This window comes from Palaemon carinicauda, chromosome 1 (assembly GCF_036898095.1).
Source record: "Palaemon carinicauda isolate YSFRI2023 chromosome 1, ASM3689809v2, whole genome shotgun sequence".
Lineage (NCBI taxonomy): Eukaryota > Metazoa > Arthropoda > Malacostraca > Decapoda > Palaemonidae > Palaemon > Palaemon carinicauda.
Genome location: NC_090725.1, coordinates 279,010,335 through 279,036,366, shown reverse-complemented (window position 1 = coordinate 279,036,366; position 26,032 = coordinate 279,010,335). Strand labels below are relative to the sequence as shown.

At 36.6% G+C, this 26,032-nt stretch overlaps 1 protein-coding gene across 1 annotated transcript; it reads right to left on the bottom strand.

Annotated features, from left to right (window-relative positions):
• Nucleotides 1-1,569: 1,569 nt before the first annotated feature.
• Nucleotides 1,570-24,786, bottom strand: LOC137657101 (uncharacterized). The gene is made up of 6 exons (XM_068391467.1): nucleotides 24,513-24,786; nucleotides 11,202-14,150; nucleotides 10,423-10,574; nucleotides 10,151-10,310; nucleotides 3,967-4,161; nucleotides 1,570-1,872 (listed from the first exon to the last, which is right to left on the bottom strand). Exons 2-6 carry the CDS (start codon nucleotides 14,105-14,107, stop codon nucleotides 1,797-1,799), a joined length of 3,489 nt encoding a protein of 1,162 aa, XP_068247568.1. The 5' UTR covers nucleotides 14,108-14,150; nucleotides 24,513-24,786; the 3' UTR covers nucleotides 1,570-1,796.
• Nucleotides 24,787-26,032: the final 1,246 nt, after the last annotated feature.

Sequence of the window (26,032 nt, the reverse complement as noted above, 5' to 3'; positions counted from 1 at the left end):
TTTATCTGTCACCAACTTAGGACCACGAGCCTGTTCCTGGTATGCTGGACCTCTGTGGCATTCTCACTCACATCTGGATGGGTAATAATTTTCAAGAAGGCATAACATAACGTGAGATCGTTGGTCGCTCGGTTCCCGCACTGTGACGTCACTGGTGGCCGTTGATTGGGTAGTGCATATAATTTACTGCTCCTACTCCTGTTGTTAACATTCGGTTTTTCAATAAATCAGTTGTTATTATTTTTATTATAATTAACCTATTTACTAGCCAAGTCAAAGGCCTCGTTGGGAAAGCAGAATATTCAAAGTTTTTCAATAAATCCTATTATTTTTATTTTTATTATAATTAACCTATTTACTAGCCAAGTCAAAGCCCTGGTTGGGAAAGCAGAATACCACAAGCCCAAAGGCTCCAATAGAAGAAGCAGCCCAGTAAGGAAAGGAAATAAGGGATAACAAATAAACTGTATATAAGAGACGAACAAAATATATGAAACATTTTAAGCTTGGTAACAACGTAAAAATAAGTCAGTCATATATAAACTATGAAACATATCAATCAAGTTCGTTAATTAGAATATATTTGCACAAATAAACTTACCAAATAGTTATGAAAAAAATTAATATGCACTACTTGGCTGAGGTGGTATTTTCAGTTACTTAACACGATTTGATTAGAGAGATGCTAGATACCACCATTTGACCACGTTTTGAGAGGAAAAAAAAAAACAATTAGCATCACTGGTGACAAGCGCATCGCCCAGTCGTTGTGCTCCTGTGACGTCATAGTGAGAGGGAAAATTAGCGATTGGAGCCCTCAGTAACACACCTTATGTTATTCCGTCTTGATAATTCCTACCCCATTTTGCCTATATCTACCACTATTTTATGAATTTGTTTATCCTTCCCTGAGCCTTCTTGTATTCAATCTCTTGTACACGCAGAATCATAATTTCTTTATCTGCTGACATTAACCAACTTACTTCACATTTAAAAGTTGGTAGCCTTAAGGCTACCAACTTTTAAATGTTCATTTACCATCTTTCCTTTCTTTTTCTAATCCCTGCTCCTAGCTAATTTCTTTAGATGCAGTTTTAACGTTGCGTTTCCTATTACATATTCCATTGTTGACATAAGATTTCATTATTTAGATTATACCCATAAGTTCTCATACTCGGTTGGCAAGACCAGGCAGTAACTCTCACCATTATCCAGGCTTCAGACCTGCAGGAAGTTAGACTGGCTTTTCCTGTTCCTATATATATATATATATATATATATATATATATATATATATATATATATATATATATATATATATATGTAGATTTAGATATAAATATGTATATTGATATAGATATGTATATAAATGGGGATATAGTTATGTATATAGATATGTATATATAATTATGTAAAGATATGTATTTGTAGGTATACACACACACACACACACACACACACACATATATATATATATATATATATATATATATATATATATATATATATATATATATATATATATGTATATATAGATAGATAAATAGATATAGAAGTATACATACATATATATGAATTTATATATGCATATATAGATGTGTATATAATCTATTCATATTACAATTTTCCTTATTGAATCAACTGAGAAAAAAAGTAGATGAATAAATACTCATATTAGCTTAAACTACGATATTTACAGTCATATCAAACGAGTCATTAGCTCTTGGCTCTACAGGCTTATATGTTTGAGCCCCGTTGACACTTGCCTCACGTATGCAGTGATGTGCCTACTTGTTCTATGGCGGTGGGGTTTCGCCCCACCAAGCGTTGATATCGGCAATTATCTCTTCTTTTTCGTGAGGATTTTTGCCCCTGAGAAACAAAAAACATTCCTTACGTTATGGGTGACATAAAGGTGTTCAGTAATGAATAATTGATCAAGACTTATCTAATTCAGAAGAGGTGATTAGGTCTATGCATAAATTGATAAAGGAAATGGGTGAAACAGAACACACCCACAAAGCACACATATACACCTATAAATATATATATATATATATATATATATATATATATATATATATATATATATAATATATATATATATATATATATATATATATATATATATATAAATATATATATATATATATATATATATATATATATATATATATATATATATTTCCATTTCATTGTTTTCACATTAAGGACGATGATCCCTCCCATAAAAGCAGATATGTATATCCATTTCCATGAATTTATTTTACATGTACACTAATATACACACAATATATATATATATATATATATATATATATATATATATATATATATACATATTCATACACATATACCGTATATAAACATATATTTGAGCACATATATAATTTTTTATGTAAATACACACGTAATATATATATATATATATATATATATATATATATATATATATATATATATATATATATATATATATAAAGGGGTGTATACACATATAGTAATTCAAATCCCCCCAAAATATCCTATTATATCAAATTTGCTCTGCCACGGGCTCTTAGACTCATAGGAAAATACTGTTAATGATGAATATTTTTGCCCCGTCAAGGATTCGAATCAATGGACAATAGCAATACAGGTAAACATTAGATCTTAGCCCATTCGTCAGTAAATGTGCACACAAATAATAAATGAAGAAACATACATGCAGTTTTCTGTGTCATCCTGAAACTAACTGGAACCCAGTTTGTCCAGGGAGATGCTGTCTTCGATTTTTGGACGCCATTTAAGTATAGATTATATATTAGTTAATTGTAAAATCGAAAAGAAAGCAAAAGTAATAGAACAACAAGAATGTCATTAATGGCATATTTAATATCAGAGAGGAGGTTGATACAAATGCTTTGTAGTGGCTTCTTTTTTATTACATTGTTTGAACACTACCCTCTACATGAAACCCACGTTCTTACCATGGGTAATTGGTACGAGACTGAGCCCGGCAGTGAGAGCAGTACATTCAAAGACAACCTGTACTACCAGGGCTTTAAGCACAAGCAGTACCAGGAAGACAAGAAGGCTACGAAGGATATTATAAGATTCAACATCACGGCCACACAGGTAGAAACTGAAATCAACAGGATAATTTACTATCAAACAACAAGGACCAGATCCCTTGTTATGAAGAACAACCCGGTCCCTCCCGTGTAGTACTTTCTGAAGAAGTCTAATGCCGTCTATTCCTACCAATGTCCAGTCCGTGGATGCCCTGGCCGTTATGTTAGAATAATGATGATGAAACTTTCTAAACGTTTGTCCTGCCATGTTCAGCAGGGTGCTATTAAGAGGCACCAACTCCTGGAGCACAACAAAAAGCATCAAAAGAGAAGACAGCACTGGTAATACCATGATTATAGGCAAGGCCCCAGAAAGTAGAAGAATAAGGACCCTGCAGGCCCTGCTCATACATCAGGGAAAGCTGAACCTCTAATACTACACATGAGATATTTCTCCTCCCCTCCTGCCATAGATAGGAACACCAACCAACCCCTCGCCAACATTGGCAAGCATGAGGACGATCAGTGACCTGACAGCCTGCTTGTGACTGAGACTCTCCTGAGAAGCCCCCTCAGCTATTCAGGAAGCAACTCGGGACTCGCTGGACCTGGGAGCTGAGTCGCAGAACAGCTTGCCTGACATTGAGCCCCACTCTGGGAGCATCTCGTCCAATCAGCGCCCAGCACTGGGAGCCCAGATGAGAATTTCTCAGACCTTGTCTATCTCCGATGTATATGAGCGTATCAGCAGCCTGACTGTGATGGATCTTCTTCCAGCAAGCACCTCAGCCAATGAGAGAGCAGCTTGATCCCAGACTCAGTACTGCCTCCGCTCACAGGGAGCAATCGGCGACCAGCGCTCTATAATGTCAAGGTTAATGGTTAAATAATAAAAGCACAATGGAGAACTTACCAAAAAATGCCGTAATCTGCTCCAATGTAACCCTTCACGAGTCTGTCTAATTTATGTCTTTCCCTGGATGATGTAGGCCTCAAGCATGTGGGCAAGACGACTGCAAAGCGAACCAGGACTCGTGAATCAATCAGCTGTTGGATCAGTTGTTTTGGATCATCTTTGCATCTTGGGAAATACAAACTCTTGAATTCCCTGTTGGAAAGAATGTACTATCTTTTTTAGTAGTCATAAAGTTATTGCATTTTCAATTTTGCAAGGTAGATCTTGGTTATCTCACTAGTTTCCCTTCTGCAGAAACTGCATCCCAATAACTTATCTTGAGGAAATATCATACCAGGTAATGCTAGAGGTTACTTATTTTGGGTCTCTAAGCAAATGTAAGTTAATAGACCAAAAGCCAGTTGAAATGAAAAAAGCCCATGTGATACTTTCAAATGAACTATAGTCGCTGTAAAGAATTCCGGGCGAATAATACTGTATGATAAGAAAAATGTCTTTTATGTGATGTTCTTGGGTAACCTTCTCTTATTCTAAAAGAACAATTGTCTTTTGTCCGACTAACCTGTCATTAAACGTTGAATACTTAGGCATCCATCCAATATTAGTAATGGCATTTATAGAATCTCGTAAATAGTACCAGCATATCATTTAAAGTAATTAATTGGTTTATCTTATAAATGTGAAGATGCAAAATATGATTGTCAATTGACAAGACCCTAAGAAATCTAGTGATCTGCTGGACTGGGGTTCAAGACCTGCTCAAGCTTGATAGTTTTTAGCAGTAGGTGCAACCTCACCATCCTTGAGAGCTAAGGATAAGGGTTTGAGGAGCTTATAAATCTACTTGCTGAGTTATCAGCAGCCATTGACTAGCCCTCCATGGTCCTAGCTTGGGTGGTGAGGAAGCTTAGGTGCTGATAATAGTATATATGGTCATTTTTTATAGGCCATTATCCTGCTAACCTGGGAAATGTTACTGCCCCTTGCTTCTGCCTTGCACGAGCGACCTTTAGACCTTTAAACTAGCGTTATTTTTGGGCACTTATCACTTATAATTTACTAGCTCCTTCACGAAAAAAGTGCAGCAAAAAGTAGGAGATATATTGGACTCAATTAAAGCAGTAATGATATATTCTAGTGCCATTGCAATCCTCTGATTTAAATATTCTCCATTTGGCTAAAATCAGTTCATTTGTATTTTACCAAAAAAGAAGTACCTAACTTTTCCCACCCTTTTTAGTTCCTTGCTCCTCTCTTTCTGCGGGCACATTACAAGGACTTTCTTCTGAACTAAGGCAATATTGCAATATGATTAGTCTTCTGATGAGGTGCTGTGGCTTTTAAAGGTTTCTAATTGTTCTGTCTTAAGTTCCATGTAATTCATTATGTTTCTGTGGAGCTGTGATGTTTATATTAAGATTTAAGGCACTTTCTTAATGTACTGTATTATTCAATGTAGCTCAATCGTTTTGGTGTTTTGTCTTCCTTCGTAAATAATCACTAGCGATGGAGTAGTTATGATAATTTCCCCTTAAACCCTCAATTACATGCTAATGTAGCCGGCGTTTGCTATCGGTCCAACTTCCCTTTGCATTAGCAAAATGTCAAGGTAATTGTCATGTCTTTTTAAAGTTGCCCAGGTCTTTTTTATTCTCAAATAACTAAGTATTCCTTAATCACAGTATCTTATCGACAAACAAAAGTCCCTGTTCCCTTCCTCAACACTATCAAACCAGTGACATAAACAAACACATTTTACACTAAAACTTCAATGATGTTCTTTGTACTGAGCTTGTTTAGTGAACTGAACAGTGGACTTGCCAAGGGAATAAATGATCACTTCTGCATTAGGTTCGTATATCGCTCTGATACAGGAAGGCAAAGGCTCGATTCTAGAGAAGTTAGATTATGAGAATTTGCTTTAAGGAGACTGAATATTTCTAAGGTGAATCTAGGATCTTTACCTGATGTTGGGTTGTCAACTTTATGTAGATAAAATAAAGTTGTGGTGGCGTGTTGGTAACGCCCTTGACTAGGATTCAAGTCCCGTTAAAACTTGTGCGTTCCTTTGGTCGCTGCAACCTCACCCTCATCATCCTTTTGAGCTAATGATGGGGTGTTTGGGTAGAACCTATAGGTCTACGTGTTGAGTTATCAGTAGCCATTGCGTGTCCCTCCCTGGTCGTAGCTTGGGTGGAGAGGGAGTTGACCATACGTATAGTATATGTTGTCAGTCTCTAGGGCATTGCTATGGCAATGTCACTGTCTTTGCCTCTGCTATTCATGAGAGGTCTTTAAACCTAAAAGCCCACTGGCCTACTCATGTTTCACAAGCTGAAGAGTCATGTGGATTCGGTGATATCAAGCCTAGTGGTTTCCTAACACAGGAAATTAATGATTCCCCAATTACCATTAGGCAAAGGTCCTAGCTGCATGAACCTTTTCTGGCAAGATTTTCTAAATGATCATAAACATTACAAGTGAGAACATAATCTGTACTGGTATATATATGTTAGTTTATATCATAGCTGAGATTATGGCATTTTATAATGATGGACGTCGCAATAACGACAAGAGAAAACCCCATCTTGAAATCTCAGAAGAAAACAACTGAAACTGACTTTGCATTTAAGCTAACCCCATTGCCTTATGAAGTCAATCCCTTTATGCATATTGCCATAGATCTTGAAGTCATCATAACATAGGCCTCATTAAGGGCTCCCAAAATATCTACCATAGGCTTTCTAGACCAATTTAACCCTAGAACATACGCATCTCTTGATTCTGTTCTTGTCTTCCATTACAGAATTAAACAGATCTGATTTTACATACCTATACTAAAGTACTCGTAGAAGTGTAACCACCCCAGATTAGTTTGCCTAGTCATTCATCCTGTAAATCTTGATGTTAGGAAGTTCTTTGCCCAAAGAGGGATGTCAGATTAAAGTGAATCTGTTTTAATATCATTGTAATTTTCCTTCCAGGATTAGACAACTTTACCTTTTTTTTATCTATACGTCAGGACAATGCTGAATCAAATATTGCGATTAGCATAAAAGCAGTTTGAACGTCAAGCCTGTAGGATTGAAACTATATTCAACTTTCAGTCGGCTCTATCACTTGCCCATGACAAAACTTAACTTAGCTTGAAAAGGTAGAACGTCAAGCCTGTAGGATTGAAACTATATTCAACTTTCAGTCGGCTCTGTCACTTGCCCATGACAAAACTTAACTTAGCTTGAAAAGGTAGAACGTCAAGCCTGTAGGATTGAAACTATATTCAACTTTCAGTCGGCTCTGTCACTTGCCCATGACAAAACTTAACTTAGCTTGAAAAGGTAGAACGTCAAGCCTGTAGGATTGAAACTATATTCACCTTTCAGTCGGCTCTGTCACTTGCCCATGACAAAACTTAACTTAGCTTGAAAAGGTAGAACGTCAAGCCTGTAGGATTGAAACTATATTCAACTTTCAGTCGGCTCTGTCACTTGCCCATGACAAAACTTAACTTAGCTTGAAAAGGTAGAACGTCAAGCCTGTAGGATTGAAACTATATTCAACTTTCAGTCGGCTCTGTCACTTGCCCATGACAAAACTTAACTTAATTTGAAAAGGTAGAAAATATATGTCTTAGCATTATCATTTTCTTATGTGGGAATAAGTATGAATGATATATGGTGTACTTGGTACAGTTATATATATATATATATATATATATATATATATATATATATATATATATATATATATATATGTGTGTGTGTGTGTGTGTGTGTGTGTGTGTGTGTATGTGTGTGTGTATATATATGACTAAAGAAAGTAATTAGGAAACGGGAATTTTATCAAATCTATAAAAGAGAAGAAAATTATAACTGGTAAACAATAGAAGGTCTAATGTTATACTTATCTACTGAAATGAAAGTATGACCCATAAAATAAAATCTAGAATCACATCTAAACAAGTGAACTACAGGAGTAATGCATCAGATACTAACCAACAAGATATGAATATTTTACATCGTAAATAATGCATTTGAAACCGAAACCTTCGACCACATTAGTAGCACAGGGTTAGGCTTAAATTCAGGGTTTATTAGAACTTGTATGCCTTATTAACAATGTTGAAAACTGAATACTTCCTTCGGGCATGGTCAGCTGTAGCATAATTGTTAGTCTGCAAATTGATCTAAAAAGGTTATATTTTAATTGGACTGTGGAATTCAAATGATTTGGACTGTGAAATGCAACTTCATCAATGGAAATTTACAAGATAAATAGAATGGGAGTGTCAGCTGGAAGGCCTGTGTTATGTTGTGATTAAAGAGCATTGTAATAGATGGTTAGTGAATCTTACGAAAAGTTAGGTTTGTGACTTATTTCAGATTAAAGATTAGCAGATTTTGAGGTTTGTGATTAACTTAGGTTTGTGATTTGTTTTAGGTTAAAGATTAGCAGACTTTGCGGTTTGTGATTAAATTAGGTTTGTGGCTTATTCTAGGTTGAAGATTAGCAGATTTTGAGGATTGTCATCAACTTAGGTTTGTTACTTATTTTAGGTTAATGTTTAGCAGACTTTGAGGTTTGTGATTAACTGGTTTGTCACTTATTTTAGGTTAATGTTTAGCAGACTTTGAGGTTTGTGATTAACTTGGGTTTGTGACTTGTATCAGGTTAAAGTTTAGCAGACTTTGAGGTTTGTGATTAACTTGGGGTTGTGACTTATTTTAGATTAAAGATTAGCTGATTTTTAGGTTTTTTATTAACTTAGGTTTGCGACTTTTTTAGGTTAAAGATTAGCAGATTTTGAGGTTTGTGATTAACTTAGGTTTGTGACTTATTTTAGGTTAAAGATTGGGAGATTTTTAGGTTTTTGATTAACTTAGGTTTGCGACTTTTTTAGGTTAAAGATTAGCAGATTTTGAGGTTTGTGATTAACTTAGGTTTGTGACTTATTTTAGGTTAAAGATTGGGAGATTTTTAGGTTTTTGATTAACTTAGGTTTGCGACTTTTTTAGGTTAAAGATTAGCAGATTTTGAGGTTTGTGATTAACTTAGGTTTGTGACTTATTTTAGGTTAAAGATTGGGAGATTTTTAGGTTTTTGATTAACTTAGGTTTGCGACTTTTTTAGGTTAAAGATTAGCAGATTTTGAGGTTTGTGATTAACTTAGGTTTGTGACTTATTTTAGGTTAAAGATTGGGAGATTTTTAGGTTTTTGATTAACTTAGGTTTGCGACTTTTTTAGGTTAAAGATTAGCAGATTTTGAGGTTTGTGATTAACTTAGGTTTGTGACTTATTTTAGGTTAAAGATTGGGAGATTTTTAGGTTTTTGATTAACTTAGGTTTGCGACTTTTTTAGGTTAAAGATTAGCAGATTTTGAGGTTTGTGATTAACTTAGGTTTGTGACTTATTTTAGGTTAAAGATTGGGAGATTTTTAGGTTTTTGATTAACTTAGGTTTGCGACTTTTTTAGGTTAAAGATTAGCAGATTTTGAGGTTTGTGATTAACTTAGGTTTGTGACTTATTTTAGGTTAAAGATTGGGAGATTTTTAGGTTTTTGATTAACTTAGGTTTGCGACTTTTTTAGGTTAAAGATTAGCAGATTTTGAGGTTTGTAATTACCCTAGGTTTGTGACTTATTTTAGGTTAAAGATTAGCAGATTTTAAGGTTTGTGATTAACTTAGGTTTGTGACTTATTTTAGGTTAAAGATTGGGAGATTTTTAGGTTTTTGATTAACTTAGGTTTGTGACTTTTTCAGGTTAAAGATTAGCAGATTTTGAGGTTTGTAATTACCCTAGGTTTGTGACTTATTTTAGGTTAAAGATTAGCAGATTTTAAGGTTTGTGATTAACTTGGTTTGTGACTTATTTTAGGTTAAAGATTAGCAGATTTTAAGGTTTGTGATTAACTTGGTTTGTGACTTGTTTTAGGTTAAAGATTAGCTGACTTTGAGGTTTGTGATTAACTTAGGTTTGTGGCTTATTTTAGGTTAATGTTTAGCAGACTTTGATGTTTGTGATTAACTTGGGTTTGTCACTCATTTTAGGTTAATGTTTAGTAGATTTTGAGGTTTGTGATTATATTAGGTTGGTGACTTGTATTAGGTTAAAGTTTAACAGACTTTGAGGTTTGTGATTAACATAGGTTTGTGACTTTGAGGTTTATGATTAACTAACATTTTTCCAAACATGGGCGTGAGGCTACTTGCCACATCACAAGCCCACCGCCTCCTTTCTTTGTTGACATCTGGAAGGATGAGTGATATCCATTCATGATATCCATCTGAAACAAGTACGCCTGATATCCTGTCTATAGATGACACATCAACATTGATATCTGTTGAAGAACAATAAGCCAAAGACAACATGAAATAAAATCAGACTGATATTGTTTAATGGCTCTATGCAATATGTGACATTCAAGTGAAATGTTTAACACCGAGACTTACAGAAGTCTTTCATCTTGCTGGCTTTATCAAGACTTAGCTTCCTGAGTTGATTGAAGGAATTCAAGTTACCAACACTTACGCTTAATCTCTTCATTGTTTCTGGAACGGAGCATATAGGTGGCATGGGCCCCATGTATGACGTCACTTGGCAACTGTTGAAAGAAAATAAATGGTGAAAATCCAAACATATACATTTACTTTATATAATATATAGTGTATATATATATATATATATATATATATATATATATATATGTATTTTATATATATATATATATATATATATCATCATCATTGTCATCATCATCTCCTACGCCTATTGACGCAAATGTCCTCGGGTAGATCTTCATCTTCTGTTGTTATAACAGATCCTTCCTTATTTTTGATGGGTATATGCTTCTTCTTTGCCCTCCCAAGAAAGATTTCATTATTATTTCTATGAGCAATTATTGCATATAGCTGCTCTCTGAATTCATAGCTTTGTCAGCCTCACCTGTTTTCTTGTCTAAATTCTCTCCCCAGTCATTCCTGACTATTCTTTTGACTTCACTCTTAATGCTGAAATACTTAGCATGTTCTACCTTGTAATTTTGATTACTTCCTAATGAAATTCCTAACATGAAACTACCTGTTAAAACTTCATAAAACTGTAGCTTCAATTAAGGTAGCAACTTCTATTAAGGGAGTTATCATATTAATAATTTCTAGTGGTCTTCTTTCAGGAAGAATATAGGTAAGTTTTCACATATCAAATATTCCCTCCAGTAGAAATAACTTACCTTTGAAAGACCCTGCCTAGGTCATCCATTGTTTCCTCAGGACGAGACTTCTGATTCCGGAAGCGATCTTGAAGTGATATATTCAAAGCCAGTTCATGTTTGCTGAGCTCCTTCCATAGTAAAGTAGGGTCTGAGAATTCACTGTTAAGATTTATGTACACTTTCCCCTTAAATGCACCCTTTTTAAGTACTGGCAAAACTTTAAAAGCTTCATTATATTCTGTCAAGTTGCTGTCACAGATTGTAATATGTTTCTTCCTTAGTTTTAATAAACTCACTTGGAATCCCTTATCCTTGATATCCTGCAACAAATCTGTTATTTCGAGAAGATCTACATTGACCTCAATGTCAATATTCACTTTGCATCCTTCAATAGGCTCAATTTTCAGATCCTTCATTATTACAGTGTATTCTTCTACATTGTCATCATTAATGAAGATGCTACCCACTCTAAACCTATGGATACTTAGTAACTGAAACAACTGTTTACAAGAACCAGAAAAATCTCCCTTGACATCTACAGCTATTCTCGCTTGGTGTGCTTCCTTAGAGGGCTTCTTCAGGGCTTTCATGAGAGAGATGTAAGCAGACAGAGAATCATCTGTTATTTGGATATCACCTACAAGAATACCGGGTTGACTACTGATGTAGGAGGCAACAAATGCCTCACATCGGACTGTATTGAGCATGGTCATCCAGGCATTCTTGTTATCTATGCCAGTTCTTTGAAGTAGATTTAGTGCTTCTAACTTGCAGTTCTCCTCTACTTCCTCCTTATATTGGAAAAACATATCTATTAGGCAGACGAAGACATTCTGATACTTTGTTACTTCGTATGTCGATGAGCCGTGAAGTTTCTTCAAGATGTTCTGGATGATGGACGATGCTTTGTATTTGGGGTCGATTTGGCCTATGATTCCAGCAGCAATGTTATGCAGTAATCCTTCGTTAAACTTCGATTTCAGAAGTCTCGAACGTGCATAACAATAGATATCGTCAGCAACATCTTCGTGGATATTTCTTAAATTGAGGTTGTCTACAAACTTTTTCAAAGTTTCGTCATTTTCATAATTTTGACCTTTCTTTATTGCCATCCATATATAAAAGGCTGCTAGATATTCTTGCAAATGTTTGTGAGGAAAACTGTATGTTCCAAATGACTCTGGTATGTACAAAAGAAAGGCTCCTAACATTTCTTGTGTGGGCATCTTGTGAATTTCACAAACCTTCTCAAGTCTGTCGAATGCTTCTTTTGAAAGTACACAATGGTCATTTTTCATGGCAATAAGGGATTCTTTACCCAGATTGTACAAAAATATATTGATTTTTTTGTCAAGCTCACCAACATCTTGCCATGGGATTTCACTAGATCTTAAACGTTCTTTGAGCCTGATTCTGTACATTTGAAATATCTCGGCCAATACTTTAAGAACAATGCCATTTCTAACATCTGCATTTCCACATGTCCAAAGCCCACTAACTACAGCTAGATTATGTGGTAGCTTCACAAAATAATCTTGAAAAAACTCTGAACTTTTAAGATTCTTCAAGATAATTTTGATATTCCCTGTACCAAGAGGTGTTTCATAAATTTTATTGAAGTATTTTTTCATGAATTCATATTGTTTGTGTGAAGCTAATCCAAGTAGCTTGATATGTTTCATTGTGATGTAGTGATACTCCAATTTTTGTTTAATGTACTTCAACTTTTCTGGTCTAGCTGTTATGACAAGTGTCATTCCAAAGGACTTCTTGAGTTGCAGTAGTTCATCAAAGAGATTAACTGAAGACTCGTTCATTTCATCGAGACCATCCAGGATCACAAGAACTTTCTGATGAAGTATGACCTTTTGCAAATCCCCGGACTTAAAATCTTTTGAAAGCTTGGGCATCAAATACTGCAGCATACTTTCAAATGATTTGGTAATCATGTTTCTACACTCAACCTTTAGCAAGTGATCATGTGCAACAAGATGGTTCATGGTACTCTGCTGTATACTCCAGTCACATATAATTTTCTTAGTTAGCGTCGTTTTACCAGCACCAGCTGGACCACTGATCACAACAACGGAGTCAACTAGATTTTTTTTGTCATCTGTTAAAATCACATCATAGGACATAGATCTCTCGGTACCATCTTCATTTTCTATTTTCATTTCAGTTTCTGTGTAGATTTCATCAAGAGGAAGGCTCACATTTACTTTATGATTCACTATTGTTATGTGATTTTCAAAACTCTTATCATATTGCTCTAGTACATCTTCCACTCCTCTCTTGTTAACATACTCAGACTGTGCATCAAAGAAGAGCTGATTTTTATACTCTTCGTACGTTTTGGGCTCAAAATCATCATAAAGAAATCTCAAAATCATACTTTCGACATTGGTAATCATTTGATCAGTAACCGAATCTGGGAGATTATAAATCTGTCCACTATATTCCACAATTCTAATTAATTGAGCTTTGAGTTCATTTGTTTCCTCAATTAATTTTTGATTAGTGTATACAATGTGCTCGTGAGCAATTTGATTTCGTTTGTTCTTGATAATTGAGAGGAGGGATTCGATACTGTTCCCATCATTTTTCCCCCAGTTTTCATGTGTGTGCCCTGCAAGGCCATGACTTCCATTCTTAAGACAACTGTACAGAAGTGTTATGTCAAATGTAGCCCCTCCTGGATCAGAATCTATTTTTCTCCGCTGAGCGTCATACAAATATTTCTTCAAGGTACTCTTGTTTATTCCTCTGCGTTCGTAGAAGTCTAAAAGAGGCTCGTTATGCTCTCTTGCGTCAGATCCCTTTTCGAAAACAAAGTGGAAAACTTTTGTTACAACTTTCTTGTATATGCAAGTCAAACGTGCAAGATTAACATCCTCATTGCCAAATGTTGTTAGGGATTGCAGCATATTGACGGTTTGGAGTGCCAAGTTGATAGAAGTATTTGAAAGTCTGTAAGTGAACAAGAGAAGCTGTTAGAGGATCATAGTAATGGAGTTTGAGAAAATTCATAAAAGGTTTTTTTTTTTCAAAGAATATATCAACCCAAAAATAATCTTGGCATCACAAAATAAAGTTGTGCAGTATTTCAATGATAAGGAGACCTCAGATTTTCTTAATCCTTGTAACTATACGCTGTCCAATATTTTAAGACATTTAACTCCGACCTTTAAAAATCATGAATCTAATACATAAATTGTTACAAAATAGTTTTTACATCTTTAAATCTTTTTATGATATCTCCTGACATCAAGCTACTATTATGGAACCTTCCGAATAGTTTGCTACGCTCAAAAAAAAAAAAAAAAAAAAAAAAAAAAAAAAAAAAAAAACTTTCAGGATGAACGAATTCTTTACTTCTTTCACTCTGCAGTGACACGTGTATGCATTTATGATTTCTCATGTCGAAAAGGAGGCAAAACTAGTTAGATTTTCACATTGTCCTTAGTCTCATTGACATCCTTTTTAGACTGTAGCTTGCTTGAAGGTACACTGGCACACTATTTTATGTAATTTCTCTTCCTCTGGTTTTATTAATTTTTTTAGTTTATTTGGGAAATATTTTTAATGATGTTACTATTCTTAAAATATTTTTTTCCTTGTTTCCTTTCCTCACTGGGCTATTTTCCCTGTTGGAGCCCCTGGGCTTACAGCATCCTGCTTTTCGTACTAGGTTGTAGCCTAGCAAGTAATAATAATAATAATAATAATAATAATAATAATAATAATAATAATAATAATGTTTTTTACCAGTGACATACATTCAACAAACTATTATGATCCCGATGAGATGCGATACATTCTTAAATTTAGCAAATAATCTTACCTGGTCAGCAAATGTTTGTGTTTATATTTACTGTAGTGTCCTCAAAAACTTGTGCAAATTACAATTCTTTTACATAATGTCTCGAGATATTTTGACATATGGATACAAATGTCAGCACAACTATGCTTAGAGCAGTTGGGTCTAGGGAAAAACTATTGCAATATTTACTGTTTTTCATACGATGATAGTGTCAATGAAGATTCAACAATTGTGAGTTCATCCACAAGTTCCGTCCATTAATTAGTATTCTTTATTTATTCACCGCGGAGTAACCTTGACGCAGGAATCTATTTATTTTCATCTGCGCATCATCTCCTATTGACGCAAAGGGCCTCTATTAGATTTCGCCAGTCGTCTCTATTTTGAGCTTTTAATTCAATAAGGCTCCATCTATCATCTACTTCGTGCTTCATAGTAATCAGCCATGTAGGCATGGTCCTCCAACTCTTTTAGTGGCTTGTGAAGCCCAGCTTAACGTTTGGTGAACTAATCTCTCTTGGAGAGTGCGAGGAGCATGCCCAAACCCTCTCCATCTACCCCTCATCATGATCTCATCCTCATATGGCACTCGAGTAATCTCTCTTATAGTTTCATTTCTAATCCTGTCCTGCCATATAACTCTCAATATCCTTCTGATGGCTTTGTTTTCAAATCTACTAAATCTACTGGAGATTGTTTCATTGTCACACCATGACTCGTGTCCATAGAGTAACACCGATCTCAGTAAACTGATATAATAATCTGCACATACTGCTATTTTTTTTCTCTCTTGACTGTTTGATTTCAGTCTCTACATATTGATATTCTATTCTGTAGGAACTAACTGGAAAGAACTGCATATTAAGAATGATAAGAATAAAAACAATGCATTTTCTAAAATCAAGATCCGCTACTACATAGCATCGATAACTACAGTCTTATACTATGTGGATGATTTTTTTCTACTTGCATGATTACCGTAAATGATTTTAGTTACTAAATCAATAGCGTGTCCTTCATTCTGAGGTTGGAACACTCGATATAGTACAAATATGACTTCTATGATAATTAGATATTAAGTATTCATAGATACCTATCCAAAGTTGACATCAGTCTTTTTATAGCTTATATATGCCATATCTGTTTTGATGTTGTTACAGTTTTTAGATTGATTTATTGTTAATTTGTTCTCATTTGTTTATTTCCTTATTTCCTTTCCTCACTGGGCTATTTTTCCCTGTTGGAGCCCATAGGCTTGTAGCATCTTGCTTTTCCAACTAGGGTGGTAGCTTGGCTAATAATAATAATAATAATAATAATAATAATAATGATAATAATGATAATAATAATAATTTCATCGAGTACGCTCGGCGAATAATGGTTTATTAAAAAGAAAATATCACTGATCGTGTAAGGCCTACACACACACACACACACACACACACACACACACACACACACACACCACCTTCCAACTTTTTTAACTCTGGTAATTGCCCACAAATCAGTCGCCATACAAAATGTCAAAGACCAGAATAACTGACGAAGAATTCGTAGATTGTGAAACTCTCTTCACTTCTCGCACCAAGTTGAAAGGAGGGTGAACTTGGGCCCGATCATGTGCGTGCGCCTGTGTGCGCGCAGGCATGTGACTGCATAACTTCATAAACCGGTTTCAAGGTGCCTTATAGTTGAGCGGCCGGTGCTATTATAGTATGCTATCTACCGCCGATTTTGCTATCTACCACCCCTCTCTGAAATTTTGGAATTGGTTTATTATTTTGTTTATGAGACTCCAATTAACACTACTTTACAATTAACTGGGAAATCACCTAATACTGTCACTGATTGGTTTAATGTGTCTGGAAGTGTGTAGTGTGGTGGTTTCAATTGGAAAGTTCTGAGAAAAGGCGAAGATGTATTTCCTGCTTTCTTGAATGATGTAAGATATGTTTACAAGCAGTAGTAGAATAAATTTTTGATTGAATATTTTTCATATATTATTTTCTTTCAGTTTTGTAATATTTGATTTTTCATTTGATTAACTTGTAACATTGTTGTATGATGAGCTTTGAATAATTTGTAAAAAAAATTTCCCTACTAACTGCTTATAATTATGCACCCATGTTGTCCTGCCAATAAATATTATTAAACTATCATTAAAGTCCAATGAGGATAACATACTGGTGGTAAGTAATCTGTTTGATAATCCTTATCAAACAGGAGGATTAACATTGACGGTAGATAACATACTTTGTGGTAGATACCATACTATAGTAGAAATTCGACGGTAGATAGCATACTATAATAGCACTGAGCGGCCTTTAGGAAAATCCGGAGAGAATTTTAATTAATGCTATTTGACTGTTTGCAAAATCTTAAAATATAAGCCAAATAGTTCAAACAGTTCTTGTGAAATGTAGATAGGATACTGATAAGTTAAGATGAAAACGGTACTTATATAAAACATAAAAATAATATATTTCGGCATAAAAACACAGGATTCCAGTTTATATAAGACCAGTCGAACTCAAACTTTAAAGTCCTCTCACATTTTACGTATTGAATTATTATTATTATTATTATTATTATTATTATTATTATTATTATTATTATTATTATTATTATTATTATTACTTTTTAAGCTACAACTCTAGTTGGAAAGCAGAATACCATAAGCCTATGGGCGCCAATGGGTAAAATAACCCAGTAAGTGAGGAAAGGAAACAAGGAAAAATAAGTTATTCCAAAAACAGTAACAAAATTAAGATAAATTCTGTACCTTCTATATAAACTATAAAAACTTTAACAAAACAAGAAGAGAAATTAGAATGATGTGCCCGAGTGCACCCTCAAGCAAGAGAACGCTAACACGAGGCAGTGCAAGACCATAGTACAGAGGCTATGGCACTACCCAAGAGTAGAACAATGGTTAGAGTTTGGAGTGTCCTTCTCATAGAAGAGCTGCTTACCATAGCTAAAGAGTTTCTTCTACCCTTACCAAGAGGAAAGTAGCCACTGAAGAATTACAGTGCAGTAGTTAACCCCTTGAGTGAAGATGAATTGTTTGGTAATCTCAATGTTGTCAGGTGTATGAGGACAGAGGAGAATATGTAAAGAATAGGACAGACCATTCGGTGAATGTTTAGCCAAAAGGGGAAAGTGAACCGTAACCATAGAGAAGGAAACAATAAAGTACGGTCTGCCCAGTCAAAAGACCACATAACTCTCTAGCAGTAATATCTCAACAGGTGGCTGGTGCCCTTGCCAACTTACCACCTGGCTTATTGGCTTGCCATGTTTTCCATAGTCATGTAGGCGCCTTTTCTTTCCTCGTCTTTGCTCTGAACCTTAATTCGGACTACGCCCACTGGCCGACGCCAGTGGGCGTAGTCCATATTTAGTTAGGCTGACGAAAACACTCATAAGCTCATAGGGCTCCCGGATCCTCTTCGTTGTTCACATCAAAGGATGGTATTTAGACTATTGATTTATATATATGTTTATATGTATGCATGTGTCGGGAATTTCGAACTGATCAATCGAAATTCCCGCCATTTAACTCCACCTACGTTGCGTCAAATTGGAGGGAGGGTTGAGAGAACTCGCAGGCGAATGAATGTGGTTCAAGACGAGAATGTTTTAGAACCAAAAGAGCAACCGCCTGGTAGGGGAGGGGCTGAGGCTAAAGAAATCGACCATTTGTAATTTATGATTAAGAAATTTAATGTCATTTTATTGTAACATGATGAAAAAATCCCATCTAGAAATTTAGGTTCAGTAAAAAATGCGGGAACAAGGTGACGTCGGGGGGTGCAGAGACCAGCTCTGCCTCTTTGATCCGATGTCCTCAGTTGAAGTAAGTCCTTAATTGTTCTCTCTCTCCCCCTATTGTACCCAGGTCGGTTTCCATATAGGTTTTGCTAGTGTTCTGTAAAATTTGTATCTATGAATATTTAAACGATCCTTGTGATTGGGGATCAGTGTTGTCTTGTAAATTACGTAAAAAGGCCTCGGTATGCCGTTTATCGAGGTAACTTACTAAAAGATTAATTCATTTTGAGTCCAATGCGGACTTAGTTTTTTTTCAAGTAACGCATGTGGTCATCAAGTCAAGTGTCTCTTTTGAATGTCGAGTAAAGGTTTATTTTTTTATTTCCCTCGTATTAGATGATTATTTTTATAATAAACTTGTTAAAATATAGCTGTATTCTACTTAATTCCTGAAGGGTTTTGAGAGGCTAGCCTCTTCAAGGCCTTGTGATACGCCCAGTACATCGGGCAGATTTAGTAAACCGGTGATATTTTGCCACATTTGGTCCTTCGAACCGGATCGCAAGCGCTTCCCAGAGCCGGACAGGACTAAATTAGAATATGAGCTTTAGAGTAGCATTAATAGGGCATAGTCAGCTCCCACCAAATCTGCCACAATGTTCAGGTAACGAGGTAGAAATTTACCGCAGGCCAGGGAGCCTAGTCCACCATTTTTTGAATGAACAGTTAGAGTTTTGGGACAAGAGGTACGATTTGGTTGTTTTATATCTAGGAGGGAACGACCTGGCGAATGAACACCCCAAAACTATGTGGGATAATTTGAGGGTCCTCATCGAGCGATTGAGGAGCATAGCGGGGATCATAGCTATTTGTGACGCAGAGGTTAGGGAGTATCTACCCGACAACCGATTCGCAGTTAATCCAACAGAGTACGTTGGTAAGGTAAAGAACTTCAATGCAAGAGTCTCGAAATATTGTTCAAAGAGGCATCAGTACGGTGTGAGACACCTGCCGATGAACTCCAGAGTCTACCGCGAGGGCAGGTTAAGAGATAGGGTCCACTTTGACCAATCAATCCGCAATGCTTTCCTCAACCGTTTGATGAGGCTGATTAGGAGAGAGAGGGAGAGACGTAACAATTAAAGGTCCTCAACGTCTCGGTGTGCGATCAACCACGTGTTAATTTTTCTTGAGTCCCCCTCTTCATAACGTAAACGTAACCTTTCTTCTTGTTTTGTTAACCTCCCGTAATTAACGTAAATAGTTAGAATGGCGGTGGCCACGATCGTGCACATCAAGACGTCGATGGGCCTAATGAAAGACTTACTGAGCGAAACACAAAGGGCGCTATTAGAGACCTACTCTGAGTCCGTTTACCAGAATTTGGTAACGGAGTTGCAGGCAGAGGTCCGACAGCTAAAAGAGCTATACAAAAGCCAGCGCGTGAAACTAGAATCTAGTATTGAAGCCCGAATCAGGCACACGTTAGGTGAAGCTACACATGCTTCCACGCTACTGTATAATAGGATAGACAAAGTGAAAGGCACTTCAACGGGGAATGTTGCCCTCCCCAGGTTGAAGCCGCTGCCTCTCCCCACGTTTGAAGGGGAAGTGCAAGAGTACGCATCGTACCGTGAGCTATTCACAATCCACGTGGATAGAAGAGCTGATTTAGACGAAGTGTCTAAATTTACATTTTTGCTGGGGACGTTGGACAAAGAGCCGCTTAGAGTCGTAAAATCTTTAAGTGTAACCGCCGCGAACTATAGATTAGCGTTAGATCTATTAGACAAACAATATGGTAACGTACATCAGACGCTCGTGATTCTGCACCGAAAGTTAACTAACATATTTGTGCCATCACTAGACCCAGTAGAGCTCAAAAGGTTCCGTTTCGAGTTAACTATTATCATTGAACAAATTAAAAGGTTGAGTAAAGACGATTTAGGCCAGGGCATGGTCATGAGTCTCATAAATCAAAAATTGTCAGAGGGAAAGCTCTATCGGAAAGTGGTCGAACATTTGAGAAAATGCGATTATACGTTGGATGAGTTCTATGACGCAATAGATTTCATTATAAGAATGCTCGAAGACGATGCGTTATAAAGAGGCGACAAACTCGAGCATGATAAAAGAAAAGACAACAGTGTAAGACCGAAATCCACACCTGTCCACAATAATTCTTGCCCATTTTGTAACGAACGGCACCCGCCTCACGGCTGTCGCCAAGTAACTGACGTAGCTGCCAGACGTCGCATTTTGCTTAAAAGGGGCCTTTGCTTTAATTTTACAAAGTCAGGTCATCGTAGTGATAAATGTCCCATCCAAAGTTCTTGTAAGATTTGTAATGCCAAACACCACACCGCAATTTGCGATGATCACAATGAGGGAAGACGACCGCAATCTAACCCCCATAGTAGTAATAGTCAATTAACAACGTCCCGCCCCGTAGTAAATGCGACGCCTACACAGAACGAAAGTTAAAGTAGAATCTAAACCATGCAAAAGTGCAAAGATTGCACAGAAATCTGATGTAGACCTCCCATGTACCCTCTTGCCCACCGCGATGGCAGACATATATCCAAAACAAGGTAGCAAGCGAGTCCGCCTATTCCTTGACTCCGGGAGCCAAAGAAGCTTCATATCAGTGAAAGTCGCTAGTCAATTAGGCCTACCGGTGGTAGGGCAAGTGTCATTGAATATAGCTCCATTCGGCTCCGCGGAAATAAGTGGACAGTACAACGTAGTGAGTTGTAGGGTTGAGATGGGAAAAAGATCAGTGAAGATGAAATTAGTGGCACACGAACATGTGGACGTCCCGATACATAACGCTGGTTATGTAAAGGTCAGACAGCATCTGTTGAGCAAGGGAGTCACGTTAGCCGATCCAGCAAACCAATCAGATACCATGAAAAACGTACACATATTAGTAGGGGCTGATTATTTTAGCTATTTTATTATAGGTGTTGAGAAAATAGATGGGATAAATCTTTTCTTGACTCATAATGGTATGTCCCCATACGGGAAGGTGCTACAGTGGCTATTCCAAGGGGAAAAGGTCGAACAAGTAAGAACGTTGAGAGTGTGCAGAATCACGAACGAGCCATATCTGTGTGATGTAGACGAGTGGTGGCGTTTAGACCGTGTTGGCATCGCCCCATCTGAGCAATACACTGTTCGCGAGGCCGAGGCCATGCGAAAGGTATCGCAAAGCATTGTGAGAAAACCTGAGGGATATCAGGTTAGCCTACCATTCGGGTTGGATGCTAGGCCAGAAACAAATTATCGTAACGCTGTGGCGCAGTTAGAGTCGTTGCAGACCAAATTCAGAAAGGATAGGAAATATTTTGAACAATATCAGGGAGTGATAGACAGATATATCGAAGCAGGTTTTGTATCTGAGGTGAAAGATCCCATAGTGGAAGATTATTACATGCCACACTTTGGAGTCAGGAAAGACAGCCGTACCACCCCCCTTAGAATCGTGTTCAATGCCTCGGCAAAGTCAAAGGGTTGTAAGTCATTGAATGAATGTCTCTTACCTGGGCCCAATTTGGTAGAAGTAGCATATAGTTTAATCATAAGGTTTAGGTTGAACCGATATGCCATGTTAGCCGACATAAGTAAAGCATTCCATCGTGTTTTGTTAGATCCTCGTGATGCCAAATACACACGATTTCTGTGGCGCGAGGCAGCTGGTCGGTCGGTCGGTTTCCATATAGGTTTTGCTAGTGTTCTGTAAAATTTGTATCTATGAATATTTAAACGATCCTTGTGATTGGGGATCAGTGTTGTCTTGTAAATTACGTAAAAAGGCCTTGGTATGCCGTTTATCGAGGTAACTTACTAAAAGATTAATTAATTTTGCTTCATTTCGAGTCCGGTGCGGACTTAGTTTTTTTTTCAAGTAACGCATGTGGTCATCAAGTCAAGTGTCTCTTTTGAATGTCGAGTAAAGGTTTATTTTTTTATTTCCCTCGTATTAGATGATTATTTTTATAATAAACTTGTTAAAATATAGCCGTATTCTACTTAATTCCTGAAGGGTTTTGAGAGGCTAGCCTCTTCAAGGTCTTGTGATCCGCCCAGTACATCGGGCAGATTTAGTAAACCGGTGATATTTCGCCACACATGTATGTGTATGTATGAATCTCTCTCTCTCTCTCTCTCTCTCTCTCTCTCTCGGTATTAGGTGGGGCAACTTTCGAGTCAAGGCACCAGTCACCTGTTGAAATACTACCGCTAGAGGGTTCTTAGATCCTTTGTTTGGCCAGATCGTACTAATTTGGACCCCTCTCTCTGGTTACGGCCCATTTTCTTTTGGTTATTCTTTACACTTGCCTATTCTTAACACGATCCCCTCATTCCTCAGACACCTGACATGGTGAGATTGCCAAACAATTCTTCTTCATCCAAGGGGTTAACTACTGCACTGTAATTGTTCAGTGGCTACTTAACTCGTGGTTAGGGTAGAAGAGAGACTTTAGCAATGGCAAGCAGCGCTTCTAGGAGGAGGACACTCCAAACTCTAACCATTGTTCTACGCTTGGGTAGTGCCATAGCCTATGGTCTTGCACTGCCTTGGGTTAGCGTTCTCTTGCTTGAGGGTGCACTCCGGCACTCTATTCTATGTTTCCTTATTTACTTTACTAACTGGGCTATTTTTCCCCGTTGGAGCACCTGGACTTCTAGCATCCTGCTTTTCCAACTAAGGTTGTAGCATACCGAGTAATAATAATAATAATAATAATATGTGTATATTTACATATTGAAATATGTGTATGCATATATATATATATATATATATATATATATATATATATATATATATGCATATAAAATTTATTTATAAATATATGCATATAGGCTACTTGGCTGTGTGTTTATATGTAAATTGATATTTGTGGAGATACCTTAACGTGTTGAAATGGTTTGTGTATCGCCATGATCAGCGAAATTGCATTAACCAGGACCACCCATACTAGGTTGGTTTGTTGTGAGTAATCAGACCGAAGTCTCCCACCATCACCAATCACAGTGGCCAGTGTGGTGATGAAACTGGGCAAACAAAAGACATGCATATACATAAATTATATATATATATATATATATATATATATATATATATATATATATATATATATATATATATATATATGTGATAAATTTTTTTTGCACATTTAAACGTGTTTCTTTCATATTTCAAATAAGCCATATATATTAATACATGAAAGTCTGGATTCTCTTAACGACCTCGGGATCAGAGCCCAATGCGGAACCGCCCAAAGACTATGATATCGGACCGGCGGGGATTTGAACCCTCGCCAGGATATCCGTATGCCAGTGACCGTACCACTGCGGGGATTTGAACCCTCACCAGGATATCTGTATGCCAGTGACCATACCACTCTGCCACGAAGAAGTGGTATGGTACGGTCACTGGCATACAGATATCCTGGCGAGGGTTCAAATCCCCGCCGGTCCGATATCATAGTCTTTGGGCGGTTCCGCCTTGGGCTCTGATCCCGAGGTCGTTAAGAGAATCCAGACTTTAATGTATTAATATATATGGCTTATTTGAAATATATCTATGTATATATACTGTATATATATATATATATATATATATATATATATATATATATATATATATATATATATATATGCTTCTATCCTATGACCTACTCTTATTAAATAACTGTAAACAAACAATAATATCATCCCACTACACTTACCGCTACCCTTTTACGTCACTAGATGTCACCTGTGTATCTTCAGGCTACTGAGATTATGAGATGCACCTTCTGATGAAAAATTGACATAAAAACTGCAATTTGGCTGTAGAATTGCAATCCATCTCGGTGAGATTTTGATCTTTGTTCACACAATTTTAACGTTTATGTCATTAGAAAGTGAAGTAAACTCTTGTGGAACACTTAGGTAATACAGCATCCCAGTCTCGAACTTAGCTTAAAACTGAGATGTGTTGCCCAGTGCCACCCAGTGACCAACTCCTCCTCATACATGATACATTACATTTGGCGAACGAGTTGTCGTGTTATCTTAAATGTTTTTACGTATTCCTAAGTAAAAAATAGTAGCACGATTAGGTAAAAATATGGAGAAACTGGAAGTATATTAAAAAAATTAATAAAACAAACGTTTAATGTAATGCAATTCAAATAGATAGAAGAATAATTAAGGCAGACCGAAGAAGAAATATAATGACGCAATTCCCTTTATTTTCCATATTGTCATCATATCAATTTTGTGGTGGTATGAAAATTACTGTAGACTATTCACTTCTTCCATATATGGCACCCATATATATTGTAACTCGCTTACTAAAAGCAATTACTCATACTCTTGTAGAATTCTTATACCTCTGGCAAAGGAAAAGCCATTAAAGTTGCCAGGTAGGGCAATTGTCGTTGAAAGCAAACTGCAGAAATCTGGTTTGTAGTCTTGACTGATTTTGCAGTAGGTTTTTCCGTTTCTCTTGTATGTGTATATAAAGAATTTATAGAATCTTGTAACCTCGGTGTTTTATATAATAAATAGGCTCTGTTTACGTAAAGAATTCTTTTGAACAATGAATATTTCCGTTTGGTAGTAGGTTGGTCAGGGCACCAGCCACCCGTTGAGATACTACGGCTAGAGAGTTATTGGGTCCCGACTCCTTTCACTGCCCAGCCAATAGTACATTGGATCCTTCTCCCTGGTTATGAATCATTTTCCCTTTGCCTACACATACACTGAATAGCCTGGCCTATTTTCACATACTCGCCTCTGTCCTCATACACCTGGCAACAATGAGATAGCAAAACAATTCTTCTTCGCTTAAGGGGGTAACTCTGCACTGTAATTGTTCAGTGGCTACTTTCCTTTCGGTGAGAGTAGAAGAGACCGTTAGCCCTGTTAAGCAGCTCTTCTAGAAGAAGGACAGTCCAAAATCGAATCTTGGGTAGTGCCATAGCTTCTGAACTATGGTCTTCCACTGACGGGATAGAGTTCTCTTGCTTGAGGGTACACTCGGGCACAGTGTTCTCCCTTATTTCTCTTCCTTTTGTTTTTGTAAAGTTTTTAGTTTATATATGAAAGATTTATTCTAATGTTGTTGCTATTCTTGAAATATTTAATTTTAATTGTTAATTACTTCTCTTGTAGTTCATTATTTCCTCGTTTCTTTTCCTTACTGGGCTACTTTCTATCTTGGAGCCCTTAGGCTTATAGCATCTTGCTTTTCCAAGTAGGG

Coding starts and splice junctions, on each gene's coding strand:
- LOC137657101 (XM_068391467.1), bottom strand. CDS start 14,107: ATGCTGCAATCCCTAACAACATTTGGCAATGAGGATGTTAATCTTGCA. Junction 10,575..11,201: donor CTAGGCAGGGTCTTTCAAAG/GTAAGTTATTTC, acceptor TTCTTTCAACAG/TTGCCAAGTGACGTCATACA. Junction 10,311..10,422: donor CAGCAAGATGAAAGACTTCT/GTAAGTCTCGGT, acceptor GTTCTTCAACAG/ATATCAATGTTGATGTGTCA.